The sequence below is a fragment of the Hippopotamus amphibius genome, chromosome 3, assembly GCF_030028045.1.
Source record: "Hippopotamus amphibius kiboko isolate mHipAmp2 chromosome 3, mHipAmp2.hap2, whole genome shotgun sequence".
In the NCBI taxonomy this organism is placed as follows: Eukaryota; Metazoa; Chordata; class Mammalia; order Artiodactyla; family Hippopotamidae; genus Hippopotamus; species Hippopotamus amphibius.
Genome location: NC_080188.1, coordinates 43762325 through 43782927, shown reverse-complemented (window position 1 = coordinate 43782927; position 20603 = coordinate 43762325). Strand labels below are relative to the sequence as shown.

The window sequence follows — 20603 nt, the reverse complement described above, 5'->3', positions numbered from 1 at the left end:
AGTGGGGGAATTTAACACCCCATTTACACCAATGGACAGATCATCCACACAGAAAATTAATAAGGAAACACAAGCTTTAAATGACACAACAAATCAGCTGGATTTAATAGACATCTATAGGACATTATATCCCAAAACAGCAGATTACACGTTATTCTCCAGTGCACATGGAACATTCTCCAGGATAGGTCACATTTTGGGTCATAAATCAAGCCTTGGTAAATTCAAGAAAATTGAAATCGTATCAAGCATCTTTTCTGACCACAAGGCTATGAGATTAGAAATCACTTACAGGAAAAAAACTGTAAAAAACACAAACACATGGAGGCTAAACAATACGCTACTAAATAACCGACAGATCACTGGAGAAATCAAAGAGGAAATGAAAAAATACTTAGAGACAAATGACAATGAAAACACAACGATCCAAAACCTATGGGATGCAGCAAAGGCAGTTCTAAGAGGGAATTTTATAGCAATACAATCCTACCTCAAGAAACAAGAAACATCCCAAATAAACAATCTAACCTTACACCTAAAGAAACTAGAGAAAGAAGAGCAAACAAAACCCAAAGTTAGTAGACGCACAGAAATCATAAAGATCAGAGCAGAAATAAATGAAATGGAGACAAAGAAAACAATAGCAAAAATCAATAAAACTAAAAGCTGGTTCTTTGAGAAGATAAATAAAATCAATAAACCTCTAGCAAGACTCATCAAGAAAAAGAGGGAGAGGACTCAAATCAATAAAATTAGAAAGGAAACAGGAGAAGTTACAATGGACACTGCAGAAATAAAAAGCACCATAAGAGATTACTACAAGCAACTATGTGCCAATAAAATGGACAACCTGGATGAAATGGACAGATTCTTAGAAAGGTATAAACTTCCAAGACTGAATCAGGAAGACAGAGAAAATATGAACAGACCAATCACAAGTAATGAAATCGAAACTATGATTAAAAATCTCCCAACAAACAAAAGTCCAGGACCAGATGGATTCACAGGCGAATTTTATCAAACATTTAGAGAAGCGCTAACACCCATCCTTCTCAAACTGTTCCAAAAAATTGCAGAGGAAGGAACGCTCCCAAACTCATTTTATGAAGCCACCATCACCCTGATACCAAAACCAGACAAACATACTACAAAAAAAGAAAACTACAGACCAATATCACTGATGAATTTAGATGCAAAAATCCTCAACAAAATACTAGCCAACAGAATCCAACAACACATTCAAAGGATCATACACCATGATCAAGTGGGGTTTATCCCTGGAATGCAAGTTTTCTTCAATATACGCAAATCAATCAATGTGATACACCATATGAACAAACTGAAGGATAAAAACCACATGATCATCTCAATAGATGCCGAAAAAGCTTTTGACAAAATTCAACACCCATTTATGACAAAAACTCTCCAGAAGGTGGGCATAGAGGGAACCTACCTCAACATAATAAAGGCCATATATGACAAACACACAGCAAACATCATTCTCAATGGTGAAAAACTGGAAGCATTCCCTCTAAGGTCAGGAACAAGACAAGGATGTCCACTCTCACCACTACTATTCAACATAGTTTTGGAAGTCCTTGCCACAGCAATCAGAGAAGAAAAAGAAATAAAAAGAATCCAAAGTGGAAAAGAAGTAAACTGTCACTGTTCAACAGATGACATGATACTATACATAGAAAATCCTAAAGATGCCACCAGAAAACTACTTGAGCTAATCAACAAATTTGGTAAAGTTGCAGGATACAAAATTAACACACAGAAATCTCTTGCATTTCTATACAGCAACAATGAAGGATCAGAAAGATAAATTAAGGAAACAATCCCATTCACCATTGCAACAAAAGGAATAAAATACCTAGGAATAAACCTAACCAAGGAGGTAAAAGACCTGTACTCAGAAAACTATAAGACACTAATGAAAGAAATCAAAAAAGACACAAACAGATGGAGGGACATACCATGTTCTTGGATTGGAAGAATCAACATTGTGAAAATGACTATATTACTGAAAGCAATTTACAGATTCAATGCAATCCCGATCAAATTACCAATGGCATTTTTCACAGAACTAGAACAAGAAATTTTACGATTTGTATTGAAATGCAAAAGACCCCAAATAGCCAAAGAAATCTTGAGAAGGAAAGACGGAATTGGTCGTATCAGGCTTCCTGACTTCAGGCTATACTGCAAGGCTACAGTGATCAAGACAGTATGGTACTGGCACAAAAACAGAAATATAGCTCAATGGAACAGGATAGAAAGCCCAGAGATAAACTATGGTCAACTAATCTATGACAAAGGAGGCAAGGATATACAATGGAGAAAAGGCAGCCTCTTCAATAGGTGGTGTTGGGAAAACTGGACAGCTACATGTAAGAGAATGAAATTAGAATACTCCCTAACACCATACACAAAAATAAACTCAAAATGGATTAAAGACCTACATGTAAGGCCAGACACTATAAAACTCCTACAGGAAAACAAAGGAAGAACACTCTTCGATGTAAATAACAAGATCTTTTTTGATTCACCCCCTAGAATAATGGAAATTAAAACAAAAATAAATAAGTGGGACCTAATGAACTTCAAAGCTTCTGCACAGCAAAGGAAACTATAAGCAAGACGAAAAGACAACCCTCAGAATGGGAGAAAATATTTGCAAACAAATCAACAGACAAAGGATTAATCTCCAAAATATATAAACAGTTTATCCAGCTCAATATCAAAAAAACAAACAACCCAATCAAAAAATGGGCAGAAGACCTAAATAGGCATTTCTCCAAAGAAGATATACGGATGGCCAAGAGTCACATGAAAAGCTGCTCAACATCACTAATTATTAGAGAAATGCAAATCGAAACGACAATGAGGTATCACCTCACACCGGTTAGAATGGGCATCATCAGAAAATCTACAAACAGTAAATGCTGGAGAGGGTGTGGAGAAAAGGGAACCCTCTTGCATTGCTGGTGGGAATGTAAATTGATACAGCCACTATGGAGAACAGTATGGAGGTTCCTTGCAAAACTAAAAATAGAGTTACCATATGACCCAGCAATCCCACTGCTGGGCATATACCCAGAGAACACCATAATTCAAAAAGACACATGCACCGCAATATTCATTGCAGCACTATTTACAATAGGCAGGACATGGGAGCAACCTAAATGTCCATCAACAGATGAATGGATAAAGAAGATGTGGTACATATATACAATGGAATATTACTCAGCTGTAAAAAGGAACAAAATTAGGACATTTATAGAGACATGGATGGACCCAGAGACTGCCATACAGAGTGAAGTGAGTCAGAAAGAGAAGAACAAATATGGTATATTAACACATATGTGGACTACAGAAAAATGGTACAAATCAATCTGTTTGCAAGGCAGAAATAGAGACACAGATGTAGAGAACAAACATATGGGCACCAAGTGGGGAAAGCAGGGAGGGTTTGGGGGGGGGGGGAGGAATTGGGAGATTGGGATACCAAATTGTACACTCTAAACATATGCAGTTTACTATAAAAAATAAAAAAATTAAAAATTAAAAAAAAGAATGAATGTAGAAACAACTAATCTGTAAACATATGGAAAAATGAAAAAAAAAATCTATAAGCCTATGTGTTCCTACTTATAGAGACCATTCTAAATGACAGCTTAAATGAAAACATTCTGGCAAATGAGAGGGAAAAAAATGCTCTTATTATTCATGTATGTATGTACAATCATTTAGCTATAAATGTGAAGTGAGCAGAGTAGATGACAGTGTGAAAGCCTAACATTACTCTCTAGAAATCACATATACTTTCTCCTGCCTATTTATTTTATAATTTGGTGTAAACAATTGTAAACAATGCTGAGAACCTTCTCAACAGGAATTGTAAGTACAATGCTATCATTATTCTGTTTTCACATATTCAACATTTTTCAACAGTTCTCAACAGCATTTATCAATGTCTGAGAAATTACCTGCTTGCACTCATAATTATAAGGGGCAATTTCTTTAAGCCTAAAGAGCTATTATCACTTTGGGAATTACTGCTGGGAAAAAAAGGTGATGTCTACATGAACAGTTAAAATTCATCGTTATTCATCTTAAGGATGAAATTATTTTGCTAACTACGATTTACAAGTGCTTCCCAAATTTTCTACCCACTATGCCTAAATAACACCAGGCTTTGGCAAATGAAAGATAAAAAGGGTGAGAGTTCTCAAAGTGTGAGCCCCCCAAAAAAGATGAATTAACAATTAAGAAGGAAAAACCTCAATAGATAAGAAGAAATCCTCAAAGACCTTTACCCAGGAATCTTTTCTGCAGGTAACATACCAGTGAAGAGGTGAATCAAGTAAGCACCTTTCCCAGTGTGTGAACTGGTGTTACAAGCTCAAATGTCTTCAGGGACAAAGCACTTAATCTGAATGTGTGAAGCAGCCAAGTCTTAGATAATAGAGAATTGTGAGGACAATAACTACTTGCAAAGGACAGGTTCAACCTAAGCCTTCAAGTATGTATACGTGTGTGCGTGTGTGTTTACAAACTGTGGGCTAAACAAAGAATGGCTGGGGGTTGAATTCTGCCTGTGGACCACTAGTTTGTGATGTCCATTTAAGGCAAAGTTGAACACGTCTTCCTACATTTTACTTTGAGGAAATTTTTCATTCTTTGGGCCAGCTAGTTCAGGACATTTCATGACTGCTACGGTCTGAATGTTGTGTTCCTCCAAAATCCGTATGTTGAAATTCTAACCCACAGAGAAGATGGTATTAGGAAGTGGGGCCTTAGGAGAGCATGAGGACGGAACCTCCAGGAATGGCATTAGTGTTCCTGTAAAGGATGCTCTGCAGAGCTCCCCAGCGCTTCTACCACCTGAGGGCACAGTGAAAAGGCACTGGCGAGGAGCCAGGAAGAGGGCCCTCACCCAGGCATGCTGGCCCCTGGTCTTGGACTTCCTAGTCTCCAGAATGGTGAGAAATAAATTTCTGTTGTTTACAAGCCCTCCAGTCTCTGATATTCTGTTATAGCCACCCAAACAGATTGAGACAATCATCAAACCTTCCCTTTATTTTCCATTTTATAAAAAACATCAAAGAGTCAAAAAATTCCCTAGTAGAATGTGAATATAGTAATTTTCAGTTTCATTTCCCAGGAATTAAAAAAAGGAACTTCATCGACTTCATCTTATGTCCTCCTGCTCCTTCTACACAGAACACAGGAGGAGAGAGAGATTTCAGCTACAGAGAGCAGCAGCTCGCTGATAAAAATCAGGTATAATCAAGATTACTAAGAATTACTGACATCCTAAACAGTGAGAATTGAACTGTAAAGCAAAGGATTAGTTTCATTCTGCAGGTAAAAGAACAAAATGACATTAACTAAATGTTGGTCTTATCTTGTAGTCTCTCAAGGAACCACAGTTTTAACTTTAAGCTCACCCAAGCATATTAATGGGAGACAGGATGTCTGCACAACTCAGCTCAATTACCTGTGTTTCCATACTAGGGCATTCATCACTATAGGAAGGAAAGGTTGGATCAGATGACACTCATATCTTATACCAGTACTTGTGCAACAACACAGTTTACGTTTATTCCCACAGCCCATAATCCAACTACCAAATTACTCACATGTACAGCTGATGAACAACAAATTCTATGTCAAAATTCCTGATTAATATGAAAAGAGTTTGTGCTTATGTACTTAAACACACTATGGATTTAAAAGGTCTTTTTCTTAACTTGTGCATTTTTATATAGAATACACCCCACTTTCTCCTTTCAGTACAGTTGGAATTATGACAGTCAGAATTTTGGATGGAATTAAGTGAGCAAAATTATTTTTCAAAGTTAGACTACAATCATATTAAGAATCGGTATGCACATAGACTGGAAAGCAATTTTTTAAATGCACAAAATCATATTGGAAAGGTTGAATTACAGGTGCCTTTTTCATTTTGTAAAACTGTACTATTGTTAACACAGTGGGAATTCAATGAAAATTACTTAAAGCTCAGGTACTCACCGTGGTTGGAAAATAACGACTAGTTTTGAATTTTTTCAGAGCCATAGAAGAGGTGTAGGTGCCCAAGAAAAGGATGAAAGACATGAGTGTGATATCAGGAACAAAACCACAGTTGTTGCCCACGAGCTTTCCTCCATGTTTTGAGCACTCCTTCATCGTCAGCAATGCCCAGTCAAAGGTAGCATTATGGTGCTGAAGAAGAAAAACGTGAAAATTTTTCTAGGGAACACTATCCCACATCAAAAGCAGCTTTTGATTCTTGATGGACTATATGGAGATTTATGCTAAAAGTTTCTGTAAAACAGTCTGAGGGTAAACCATTGGAGGGTGAAATCTGAGGAGGTGTTAATGGAATAACAGGTAAGGGGGGCCAGGAGGCTAGCGATTACTGAAAATACGAGAATGATGCAATCCGTTATCTGGTTTGTGCTACAACCCCACAATCACCCATCTGTTCAACAGAAACAAACTACGAAGTCCTTCTTTCCTGTGAACCTTCCTGAGGGTAAACTGCAACTCAATGATATCCTAAGTCTTCAAATGTGAGACCCTCTGAAACACCTCTGTTGTTCAAAAAGTACTGACTTCTGCAGTTGCACAGCTTCTAATGCTTCAAGCTGATGGCCCTAGAGTTAATGTTCTAAAGGTTATATTTGTTTAAGTAATTTACCCAGCACTTTCACAAATGAGCTATTTCTTTTCTAAATAACTAGAGACTGGAAACTAAACTATAAAAATGTTGGAGATATCTGCTTTTTTCAATTGCACATCCTAATAAAATACAGCTTTCCTTGTTGACTCCACGTCAGCGTCATGAGAATCCATTATTGGAAAGTGCTGTGATGGGCTGTAGAGTTGGGTATGGGATTTCTATCCCTGTGTTTATGTGGTCTCAAGCTCATAGGTCAATTTTCAAATTTTCAAATTTTCTTCTAGCTCATGAATTGCTGTTATGTTGTCAGTGCTGCACTTCTTGATAGCAGCTCACTCCTGTTTCTATTCACTGTTTCTAATACACAGGAGAATCCTTTTGCTAGCATAGTGGATAAGGCCTGGGTACCCATCCTCCAGCTGCTGAGTTTTAGCTGCTGACAGCTCACAGCTGCCTCCTTCTCTAGAAAACTGCCTTTTGCTGTTTAAGAGCAGCCTCATCTGGAAGGTTATGCCCTCTTGCAGCCAGTTACGGACCAGTGCTAATGGGGTGCTACTGTCTGAGTATTTGGGCTCCCCTAAAATTCATATGCTGACACCTTATCCCCTATGTGATGGTGTTTAGAGGTAAGGCCTTTGGGAGATGATTAGGTCAAGAGGGTGGAGTCTTCATGAATGGGATTAGTGCCCTTAAAAAAAAAAACCCCAGAAAGCTCCTGTTCCTTCTGCCACATGAGGATACGAGAAGACTGTCTAGAACTCGAAGCAGACCCTCATCAGACACTGAATCTTTCGGTGCCATCATGTTGGGCTTCCTCTTAGATGAGGGGCTAATGGGTATGTCATGTGCTAACAGAAGCGTAATTTGAGAATACCTTTGAAATAAATACAGAAAGAAAAAATTTTCCTGTCCTTTGGAGGCAAGAGTTCTACCTCACACCAAATGCATCATCAATATCCTTTACTATTCATGAACTCTCTTAATATAAGTAATCTAGTCATAAAAGAAGATCACACACATACAAGGAGAATCTCTGGTCAGAAACAGTTTATATTTTTACAGAGCTCAAGAGGTAAAGTTCCTATGTAAGTCACGGGGAAAAAAAAAAAAAAAACTCTAGATCTTTCCTTGAAATATTAGTTTCAATATGTAAACAGCTGAATTGCACAATTACTCTTTTATCAAAGTCTGCTTCTGAGAGGTGATTAATCATATCTCATTTTGTTTTTCAGATTTCTGCATATGGATATTTTTAGCACAATACCTTTAAAGTTTAGAGGTCATAAAAGGTAATAGATTTCTTTGTTTTAAAATCAGCAAAAATTTACCATATAATTTCAGCACTTTAATATCAGCAGAATCCTTCTTTACAGGTGCAGCTCCCCAAAGAGGTAAGCTGTATTAAAACAATCCCAACAGGCAGTTTTATTGATTTTCTTAGAGAGATTCAGATTGAGGTGAAAACTATACAGATGTGCATGATAGACATGTTTTCTTGTTTTATGAACTTAAAATGCCAATATCACATTTTTGTATGCCTCAAATGACTCTCTGTGTCATTGTACAGAAATTTTAGCCTCCAACACCATCTTTCACGAAGGGCTTCAATATAAAAACTTTAGACAACATGTACGTATCTCAGTATCTATATCTTAACACACAGTTTCCTACTCCCATAAAACTTAAACTCTAGCTGAAAAATAATTCTACTTAAATATCACTGAAAAGACATCTATAGTATTTGTGTTATTTTAGTGTTATTATTCCATATAGGCTGGTATCAATGAATGTTAACTCCATAAAACTTCAGGCAAAATCCATATCATAAACTACACATGAAGACCAAGCATGACTCATCTGTTAATGGTGTCTATAAGATGCAAAACAGAGTGTTAGATAATTAGCTGATGATTTAACCATCACAAATATCAATTTATACAATTTTTACTACAACATCTCATTTTGTTATCTATGAAACAGATACTTCTGCATAGAAATTATGTTTTTCACTTCAGAGGTCAATTTTGCCTTACCTAAGTAAAGGAAACATTAAAAACAAACTGCACTGATACAAGAGACCACTTGCTGTAAGTTAATGGTTTATAATTTTTATCATCAGTGAAACACCTTTTTCATGTAAAATCTACCCAAAACCCCAATGATTAAAAATGACAAAACTGAGCTCTGCTGCCTTTACATGGTTAAGAGGCTTTGAGTCTCTCTCTCAACATCCCTGCCTACCGCAAAGCAGCTCCTGACTCACCTCTCTGGAATCCTAGCTCAGTCTGAGAGGAGTTTGAGATGAACAGATACACACTACCATATATAAAATAGATAAACAACAAGGACCTACTGTATAGCACAGGGAACTATATTCAATATCCTGCAATAGCCTATAATGGAAAAGAATCTGAAAAAGAATAGATTTGTGTGTGTGTGTGTGTGTGTGTGTGTGTATATAGATATATATATATCTGAATCACTTTGCTATACACCTGAAACTAACACAGCACTGTAAATTAATTACACTTCAATTAAAAAGTTGTTACTAGTGCCTCTGTCATCATCTTCATGGACAGCACTCTTTGCTCAAAGCTGTGCTCCCTCCACACTGAGTTCTCAAATGACAGTTTAAGGGCACGTAAAGCAAAGTAAGGATGAGGATGGAGAAAGGTCCAGATAGGTCAACTTATTCCACTGATTGGGACAATTATTCAACTAATAATTTTGAGCTCCATTCTGGACTGGGTGCTGTGAATGATATAGAGAAGTTCTAAGTGTAGCTTCTGCATTCAAAAAACTTAAATCTACTCCACGTTTGTGGACACAGGACGTTTTCTGTGTGGGCAGCCTTAGGTCAGCAGCTTTAAAGCAAAATAGGTTAACCCTGGAGGGAGGCTGGTGCTGAGCAGAGTCATCTATCTACTTATCTCTTTATCTATCTACCCACCTCTTACTAAAAGTTATCTAAAATTACCATGAGTAATTTAATCCGGGACTCAGTAAAAGACATTTCACAGGCCAAATACAGCCCACCTGTTTCTGTAAATAAAGTTTTATTGAAACACAGTCATGCTCATTCATTTACATATTATTCATGGCTGCTTTTTGCTACAACTGCAGTGCTGAGTAATTTCAACAGACTGATGCACAAATCCTAAAATATTTACTATCTGGTCCATCATAGAAAAAGTTTGCCTACTGTGGTTTAATCTCTTGTCTAGGACTTCTATGTTACTTTATATTATTCTACTAAATAAAAATCTCATGATTTCATCAAAATAGTACATTACACATTTTTGTTTGGCAGCCTTTTAAACTTACTATTTCATGAATAGTGTTTGTGATACTGATTGATTCATTGTAAATAATTCTGGTTTTGGTCATTTGTAATTTTCAGATTGTGATAAGTCACAGAATAAGAAAAAAGATGTAAATGATTCTTCTTAAGTTCATTTATTTTAAAGGAAACACTGAACATGTATCAAAGCAGCAGACTGGGAAGATACCCTCATGGGTTTCAATCTCAACTCTATCACTACTCAATTGGAAAACATAAAAAAGTAACTTCACTTTCCTGTGTAACTACAAATAGGACTTGTTACTTAAATAGCTGTAAAAGAGTACCATGAAGATCCCTGTGATCCTAACTTTGGAAAATGCTCTAAGGTGAATAGTATTCTTCACATACAAACCACTCTGTTTACAGTTCAGTAAGTCATGGTGGGAAATGTACAACCAAATAACACTGGCTCCTGAAAGAGGGCAATACAGTGCTGGACACATCCAGCACAGATGTCAAGTGACATGAAGAAGAAAGAAATCCCTCAGTCCACTGAAATATGTAAAACATTGTGTGCATGTCCATTTATCTTGGAAGAGCGACTACAGATTTCATTAGAACCTCAAAGGAGGCAGTGATGCAAAGAAGCAGTACTGCTCTAGTGTTGTTATAACTCAGATAATTCTGTCCTCCTAATATGACATTCTCTGTGTATTTTAACCACACTCCAATTTTCTTTCACTCTAAGAGCAACTTCATGCTTTCAGGATTAGCAGTGATTTGTTAACTCCTCAGCAAACGTTCTCCAATTCAAAGAAAGATTAATCATTTTGTACCTTCTTCTTAGTAAACTATTCTACATCCTACTTACATCCTCAGAGGCATTATGAATTTAACCATGTTTAAAAAGTAACTCCTAATCTTCCTCCTTAAACCTACTCCCTCTAGGGTCTTGCCCATCTCTGTTAAGAATAACTTTATCCTCCTAGATTCTAAGAACAGAAAACCTTGAAGTCACTGTTAATTCCTCTCTTTCTCACAACTCACATTATGGTGAAGACTTTATATTTAAATACATCACATCTCACCCATACCCATGGTTACCACTCTTGTTCAAGTGACCAGGGTCTCCTCTGAGCTTAGTGCAGGAGACTTTTATTTCATTGCTCTGTCCTTTACTCCTTATACATGATTCTCATTTTTCTATGGCTTTGATCTTTATTTCCTCAAAACTCTATACACAGGGTTTAAGTGGTTAAATCAGAACTTTAATAACAAGACAGATGGGAATATAATCTCAGAAGCCTGTCAGAACCCTCATAGCACGTGATCTCTATTTCTCATGATGTTTCTAACTTTCTATTGCAAGTGTTAAAAAGTGGAAATGCTCAGAGAGATGTTCAATGGGTCTGGTGACTTGCATCTAGAAGAGATGTCAAGTTTGAAGACATCAACTAAGGAGTCACTTGATTGCTGGAGTAACAAGATTTAATAAAACTACAAGGGGAAAATGTGCTAGAAGAAAAGAGTATAAAACATCTAGTTTTATACAATGGAAGTAAACACACCACAAAAGTCTTTGAAGATGTCATAAGAGTGATGGGTAAAAGGAAAAGTACAATGAGAATGCTGAAAATCAAAGGAGGAGAAAACAGTAATATGTGGGGGAGGGTTGATAAGGGTCTAATGTTGCTGAGATGGTAATGAGGGATGAAGACTGAACAAAATCCACAGATTTATTTTTATTATTTTTTTTGTAACTAGAATTTTTTGGTAATTTCTTGAGGGGAGTTCAAATAATGGTACTGAGCTGAGAAATATGTGAGAGTTGAAAAACTGAAATGGCAATTCTAGACAATTTATACAGTAACAAGAGGAAAGGCTAGAGCATGCAAGCATTACATGATCAAGGCAAGTTCTTTAGAGCTGGTGAAGACTTTTGAGATGCTTGTGGTGGATGAGAAAGAACTCACTTATGGGTATGGAAGGAAAAAGGGAGTGCTGGGAAAAACAAGAGTGGAGAAAGGAAAGTGAAAGATTAAGATGAAGAGACAGGGAGATTGATGAGGACTTGACCTCTTTGGATGGGGGATGAATAAAAGCCAGAAATGACAGAAGTATAATGCCTGCAGACCAAAGGGACTGTGTGTCACCAAAAAATAAGAAAGAAGAGCAGACCAAGACAGGGGCAGAATTCAATTTAGCATATAGCAGGCACCAAAATAAATCTCCATTAATTGAATGAGTGAAATCACTCATCAAGCTCCAAATATTTGACATATTTAAGGAGGATATCTACCAATGTATTTACCCTTTCTAACTGGAGGACAAATAAACTTTCAAATTTAGATTTTCAGGTAAAATACAGTATTCCCAGTTACATATGAATTTCAGATAAACAATGAATAATGTTTTTAGTGTAAGTATGTCCTGTGTAATATGTAGGACATACTTACACTAAAAACATTGTTCATTATTTATCTGAAATTCAAATGTAACTGGGATCTTATTTTTTTCTAACTCTGCTGATGCTATTTCAATTAGATATAGGCTATTTTGAGTAAGAAAAGAGAAAAGAGAAAATGTGACCAAAAGAAAACATAAAATGCACTGGGCCCCAGTTATATGGATAACTAAGATAAGCTTTAAGGGAACAATAAAAAAACACAACAACTTTTTAAAGTTTTATTGGAGACATAAAATATGTCCACTTAAATATTAACTAATAATGCAAGGCAGCAAAAGAAAGTGTCTGAATGTATGGTACAGAGATAAGTAGATCAGAAGAGGGACTAATTACTTTCACTGAGCACAGGGCAAACAAAAGTTAAACTGCACCTTGAGAGAAGGACCGGTCTTCGTAGAAATCTCATACTCAAAAGGCAGCAGAAAAGTGTGGCAGGACAACAAAACGAGAAAGGAATGACAGAGGGAGTAACAAAAGCCAACGGAAAGGGGAATAAAAGTGGCAAACTCTGGGTGTGTATTTCTTTCTGTATTGGCAGAAGCAAAGAGGTAAAGAATTAGACAGAGAGATACCATGAGCAAAGACGTGGATTTGGGGACATATGATGCTTCATTCACTCATCCAGTAAGTCCTTTAGGCACCGCTTATTGAATGCTCACCATGAGGAGGAGCTCACAGAGAGTGGACCAGGTGGGCCAGAGCAGAGTATCTGTGTAAATGGGTAGTGAGCAAAAAAGGTGCACAGGAAATGGGACCAAGCTGCTGAGGGTGTTAACTGAGGTCAATCTCATGAAAAGAGATTTCAACCTATTTTTCTGGATCTCATTTTCTAGAGAATGACCCTGTTTGTATTGAGTGAATATGTTTATAAATCTTAAAAGTAAAATATATACCAAAGAATTAATTTTAAAATTTAAAATACCACAGCATCCTCCGCAAAGACAAAAGTGGGGGGATATATGAAAGACAATGGGTAAAATTTTGACAGTCATTGAAGCTAGGCGATGTGTATGATGAGGATGTATTGTGCTATTCTATTTTAGCGCATGTTTTAAATTTTCCATGATTTTTTTTAAAGTAGGAACATGTAATCCTCAAGGAGATTTAAGGACAGAATAGTCTTTGCACTTGACTTTCTTAATGAGAGAAAGTCACAAGGATGCTATGCACAGGAAGATTAATATGACATTCCATTTCCCATGAAAATGAATGTTAATTCCTAGAATCACCCCGAAGGTACATCAAATCAAAGCACTTTTACTTCCATGTCTGACTGCCAAGTGGAATTTATGAGACTGTAACAGTTCTTACGCCCATGATTAACAGCACTTCCATGTGGACACGATATGCTTCCCTGGGTAATACACTAAGCAAAACAATTCAAAAATAAAAATTAAAGAGTCTCTATTGCTCTCTTTGAGTATCAACTGGTAAAATATATGCCTTTAAACACACACACATACACACACACACACACATAAATGAGGGTAATCCTACAAATAAAATTCTCAAGGTTAAGTGGTTAATGTACTCATTTAGGATTTTTTTCCCCTGCAGTGGGTAAGCCAGATTTGCAGTGATCTGCAATCTTACTTTATGATCTATAGGATGTATATGGGCTGTGACTGTAGTTATATATACTGTTGTGAAATATCAAAACTAATTGGTTGTTCTACTTATGATTAAGATATAGAAACTTGCAGAGGTCTGTTAGTTGTCCCAACCTAATAACCAAAGCAAGCAGGATAAGCTATAAAATCATAGTTTTAAAAATTCTACCAGTGAGATGAGGATGCAAAGAAACCTAAATAAATTCCCAAAGTTACAAGGCCTTCACAGGAGAGAAGAAACCCATGGCTGCCTCATCCCTGGCAGGGTAGTAGGTAGAACATCAATGTACTGTAGATGGAGGGATGGAGAAATAAGCCAAAGCTTTAATGAGTTTTTTATGGTTGCCTGTAGTCTGACGTGACACACTGGAATTCTGTGGAGCCCTAGGTGTTGACCAAGCCTGCATCCACCCACCAAACTTTCTAATGGTCTTTGCCAGATGTACAGACAGTTCATAAAAGGCTGGAGATTCGACAGGAGAGCTTTGAGAAACCCCGCTTAGACACGGAGTCTCCCTCAAATGCAAGAAAGCCACTTTCCTAAGATGGGAAGCAGGGCACAAGAGTGGAGAGAAATCCCTCTGTGGTATTCAGGCCCTTCCAAAAGGGCTAAGGCATCTGCCCTCTGAAGGTGGCGGGCAGAGCAGTTTAGCAAAGAAAGATCTTTCAAGGCTCAAAAAGCTGGGGCATAAAACAAGAAATAGAGCATTTCATGGAACTTTCTGGGATGATGGAAATGTTCTATATCTTGTTTCAAGTGGTGGTTACGGGAGGTAAAAAATTGTCAAAACTCATTCAATGAGCACAGAAGAACTGTGCATCTTAAGGTAAGACTCAATTTAATAAAAAACCAGATCCCTCTCCACAGATGCATTGGGAATGCACCGAAGGATGCAATAATTCCCACAGAGAACCAGCTGAACACCAGCAGACGGCCTCGGACACCAGAAAGGACCGCAAGGAGCCCGACATAACCGAAATAAAATTTGCAAAAAATAAATAAATTAAAAATAATAATAATAATAATAAAAAACCAAAACAAAAAGTAATCTAACGTGAAAAACAAATACTAACTGATCCATTCAATCATGCCTTCAGAAGAGGAGCTTCTGACATTAGATTCTGAAATCTGTTCTCTCCAAGAGCTGGTAAGTGGAGGTCAGCAAATCTCAATGTTTATTGTTTAGATACAGTGTGGATAAGCTGTGGCTGGTCTCAAACATTTACGGAGACCTCTTAAAGAATTCTGTTTGCATGCTGAAGGGATATTTCAAGTGAGAAATCCACAGGAAAACTGATGAAGGTGAGAAGATTTAAAGACACAATGATTCCAACAATAAATGCAAATAATGGAAAACCTCGTTTTTTATCTTGAAGGGTGGTTACTCTTGAGTTCTAACTTCTGTCTAGATGCCCTTATGCCCCATTTTTCCTGCTCCTTCCCCCTGAACACACACCCACACCACTAGGAAGAAGAAAGCTTGTCTTCATGCTAATGAAGCTGAAAAGGAAAGGACTTCCTTCCTCTGACAGGATGTCCTCAGGGCCTTGTGAGAGGGAGTCTCGTGGGTGCCCAGGAGCTGCATGTCACTTTTACAGCACCTTCTTTCATGATCTAATCAAGGCCGAGTGGAAAGAAGGAAATGAAGACTTGCTGACAGTTGGTCCTAGGAAAGGTTCAGGGTAGCCACGCTAGCGTGGCCGAACACACAGAGGACGCAGGAGGTAGTCCGAAGCAGTGGCTTTCAATTTCTTCTCTCCACCAACCTGAGTGATGGTGGCAAATGGCCTAGTGGAATGATAAAAACACCTACACAGAATAAAAACAGCACCTGACACTGATCAAGAGACAACTAAATGCCAGGCACTCTGCGAAGTTTTGCCTATGTATTAATCCGGCTCTTCTAGCATCTTTGAGGGAATACTTTTATCATCATCCTTTTACAAACTGAGAAGGTAAGCTGAGAAGGTTCCACAGCCTGTTTTTAAAGTAGTGGAACCCTGTATTTACAACCAGGCAGTCTGACGTGAAAAGTTAGTATCTGTAAGTCCTTCCACATGACATGTTAATTCTGCTTCCCCAAAGAACAGAAATAGCAGACTTTGGAGTTAGAAGCCTCTGAGTCCAAATTTTGGTTTTACTATATACTGGTCATATGGCCTTTGGAAAGTTAGCTAACATTTATAAGCCACTGTTTCATCTGTAAAATACAGGTAACATCATAACTCACAAAGGTATTGTGAGGATTACAGACAATTAATGTAAAGAGCTTGGCCCTTAGTAGGTACTCAATAGTAGGTGCTATAACTGATGATAATAAATCATGTTACCTCTCTAACACTCATTTTTAGATCACATGTATATATACGTGTATGTGTGTCTATGCAAAGTATACATAAAGGATAGATACAGATAGAAAAGGAAAAATAAAGAAAAGAATAAAAGTTGTCCTTTATAATTATATACACACGCATTATATATTTTCCCCTAATTTCTTCTCTAGAGGTGCTGGACATAGCAATTTAACATTTGAATTAAGGTGTGCAATTGATACACATGAGGGGACTGTTGCCCTGGAGTATACAGCATTCATAGGAACTAAAAAAGTAAACAATAGTAAACGTCCCAACTTGCAAACATTGAAGCAACATGGTGCACTAGCAATGCCACAGGTCAAGGAACCACCCAAACTTCAGCTCAATCTTTGTTCTACTACTGTATGGCTGTGTGACCTAGTGCAGGAAAGGTTATTTACCTTCTGGAGCTTCAGTTGCTCCCATTTATAAAATGGAGATAATTATGCCTGGTAGATTGTGTTAATGATTACAGTACATATTAAGGTTCATAACGATGAAAATATGTATAAAACACCTGGTCTCTTGAAGATGCTCTATAAATGGTAGCTAAATTATTATCATTATCATGCCTTTATGTCCTCTGTCATAGTCATATCAGAAGTCAACCACAACTTCCATCTGTTTTCTATGAATCTTATAGTGACATCTTATAATTACATATTACTAGAGTCTCTCTATGACTTGCCCAAAGACAGGGCTTAATGATTCATTAATTTTAAAGCTTTTCTTGATTAGTTACAAAAAGAATTAAGTTAGGAAACAATCTCTTCTTAAGTCATTGCAAGTGTTTTATTAATTCTTATTGCAAATTAACTTACCATTTTATTAGTTACATATATATTTTAAATTTTGATTAGATTTTAATTAAATTCCTTGAAAGTCTAGAAGGAAGTATTTTTCTCTGTGTTTTAGTCACATACTTTTAGGCGCTAGGCTGGCTGGCTTGAAGATTGAAAACTGAACTCTTTATGTGGCCTTTAAAACATATAAATACTCTCTTTCATATACACTCATACACACAAACATGCTTTCAAACATGGAAGAAACAGAGAGGCAAAGTTTGGAGAAAGTCAGAGAAAACAGTAAGGAAAGACATTAAGAGAGCCATTGAGTATGAAAACAAGAGAGAAACAGGGTCAAGTGAGAGTTGTCCAGGAAAGATACAAAGCATCATCTTTGAAAGGGATGTTGTGGGCACTGATTATATAATATCTGCAGAAGTGTTCTGGTCTCCTGAGAGATGGGCACTCTATCAATACAAAGTATTATGGTTTCTGTCTTTATAACTGAGAGATTGATATTCTTTGGTAAGATTCCATATCCAGTGTAGAAGGAACACAATTGCAAGTCTGAAACAGCACTTTCCCCTTTTTCTCCAACACAAAAGTCTTCCTCCAGTGTGCGACCTTCCATGCAAAACAGCTCATTTTTAAAGCTTAGTTCCAGTCTCTTAAAGATCCTTGGTTACAAGCCATGGGAAAGGATATCATGTGACAGAGGCACAGTCCCTTCTAACTGACACGGGAAATGTCCTGCTACAATCACCCTCAGTGAAGGGAACACAGCACCAGCTGCTAGTCGGAAGAATTCGTAATCATACTAGAAACAAAGAGAGGATACCACACTCTCACTTTGCAACTTACCTCACCTTCCCTTGTGAAAATATTTCAAGATGACAATTAATGGATATAGCAATCAAATTCCTGAGAAGGTTTGAAAAGTATGCTGTAGGAGTAAACATTCACTTAAGTTTGAAAGAAAAAAAAAAAAGGGAAAAAAAGCTGACTAGAATAGAGAAGATATTTTTTGTCTCTCTACTATCACTGACTATTAAATATGTGTTCAGACTAGGATTGCTGAATGGTGGGAGGCGTCATAGTATGAATATTATTAGAGGATACAATATGCAAATGATTTGAAATATTAAATCACTTACCGTGTCTGTAGAAGAAACAGTTGGCAAATCTTCAGGAGCCAATGTGGTATCATTAGACACTGAGATATTAACTGTAAGAAAAAGACCATTTTTTACTATAAAAATAATATTAAGGTGACCTATATGCATAATTAGGAATCTTAAAGCAGGGTTATGCATTAAAAAAAAAAGTCTTTAATAACGACATAAAGGCACAATAAGTTTTTCTTTATTATAACTGTATTCACCTTTCACCTAAATTAAATAACCAAAAATTTGGACATGACTTTGTGCTCTAATCTGATAAGAAACAATAACAAATATTTAAGGAGATGATATTGTAATTTGTTTTAGCTTTTAAAGAAAACACTTCTCTATTACTAAAAGGCACTCAATATATTTTTTTATTGGTGGAAAAAATGGCTGTTAATAAGTGAGGAAGTTGATTACTGGCTTCACGTACAGTCAAATCTCATAAATTGAAGCTATACTAGCTAAGAATCAAGGAATTTGCAAATCTGGAATTCACATGAGACAGTATATCTGCAAATGTGTGAAAACAAAAAATACTAAATAACAAATTATATATAAAAATAAATTATGTATAATGTATTATAATGGGCATGAATATTTAACCTAATTTTTAAATTATTTTCATAATTTGGCAGCGTTTGTAGATTTATTAAGATGTCACTTGCAGAAGAACATAATTTATTTACTAAACCAACCCTCCTCTTTGAAATATTTCATTGCTTTCTATTTATGAGTCTAAAATTAAAACAGTATTTAAAAAGTATTCTATAATTACAAGATTTTTCTTTATCAGATAAGCTCTTTTCCTATTATGTGAAGCTTTACATAATAAATTGTTAGGCAGAGACTATCCCTCATTTACAGAAATATTATGAAATAACACTTATCAAGTTTTTGTCATTGAGTCTCACAAAGTTCATTTAACATCCAAACTGCTAATTATTGTTTGGTCCCAGAGTGCTCACCCTCAACCCAACCCTCAGACCTCTAGCCTGTCTTCTTAGATTGCCATGTTTTAGGTCTCACTTATATAAACTTCTAAGAAGAAAAAACAGGTTTATTTGACTGTTTCAAGTTAGAATATAAGACCCCTGAAGGAAGAAGAAAAGGGGCATGCCTTGTTCAGTGCTTTTTCCCAGAATCTGCCCAGTCTGGCACTTAACTAACAGGAACTCAAAAATATTTGTTGATTATTCAACCTCAAAAAAGAAGGAAATCCTGCCACTTACAAAAGCATGGATGAACGTGGAGGACATTATGCTAAGTGACATAAGTCAGACATGCAAAGCCAAACACTGCATGGTGTCATTTATAGATGGAATCTTAAAAAAAAAAAAAAAGTCAAAAAAAAGTTTGGTGGTTGCCAGGGGTTTGGGGTGGGGGAAATAAGGAGAGCTGGTAAAAGGGTACAAATTTTCAGCTGTAAGAGAAGTAAGGTCTGAGGATCTAATTATAACATGGTGACTATAGTTGGTAATACTATACCGTATAACTGAAATTTCCTAAGAGAGTGAAACTTAAGTGTTCACACCAAATAAAACAAAATAAATATGTGAGGTGATGATGTGTTAATTAACTTAGTGGGAATCCCTTCACAATGTATACACATAATGAGATCATGTTGTATACTTTAAATATAATTTTATTTGTCAATTATACCTCAATAAAGAAAAAAATCTGTTTACTGACAATAAGAGAAACTAGGAAAGGGGTCATTTAATGACTATAAATGAATGACAGCAGATAAAGGCAAAAGAATTGAGGAAAGCAAATAAAAGGGGAGAAAATATTCAGCTTCGGTCCTAGTTTTTCTCAATCCATTCTGATCTTTAAAGGCTCTGGAATTGTTATACTTTTAACCTACCGCTAGCTGCTGCCAGGGCTTCCCTAACTCATCAGTAAAACAAGCACGTGTGCAAATACTTTCTCATTCTTTGTGTATCATTATAGGTCACAGAAAGAATCAAAATAGGATAAAGGATGCTTGGCACAAACAGTAAGACGAAACATGAATCCCCAAAGGAGATGATGTTAGTAAATTATTATTAATAAAACCTAGAGTTTTATTACTATAAAGTGCATTTTCTGACATTGTTCCATTTGTTCATTTTAAAACGTGTAAAAGCATATACCAGGTATACTTTTATACCTGTTTTATGTTGGATGGGACTCTGAGGTAAGATATGCCAGGTTTCTTGCCCATGATTACAGAGTCAACCAGAAGTAGAGCTGGTACCAAAAAC

General features: G+C 36.5%; 1 protein-coding gene across 3 annotated transcripts in view; it reads right to left on the bottom strand.

Annotated features, from left to right (window-relative positions):
• Nucleotides 1–20603, bottom strand: part of SLC4A4 (solute carrier family 4 member 4) — a 336115-nt gene that overhangs the window by 53644 nt on the left and 261868 nt on the right. For all 3 annotated transcript variants that reach the window (XM_057726750.1, XM_057726751.1, XM_057726752.1), the window contains exons 15-16: nt 18349–18419; nt 6043–6234 (exon numbers count right to left, since the gene is read on the bottom strand). In XM_057726750.1, the coding sequence (XP_057582733.1) occupies nt 6043–6234; nt 18349–18419 (263 nt within the window). The remainder of the gene's footprint in view (nt 1–6042; nt 6235–18348; nt 18420–20603) is intronic.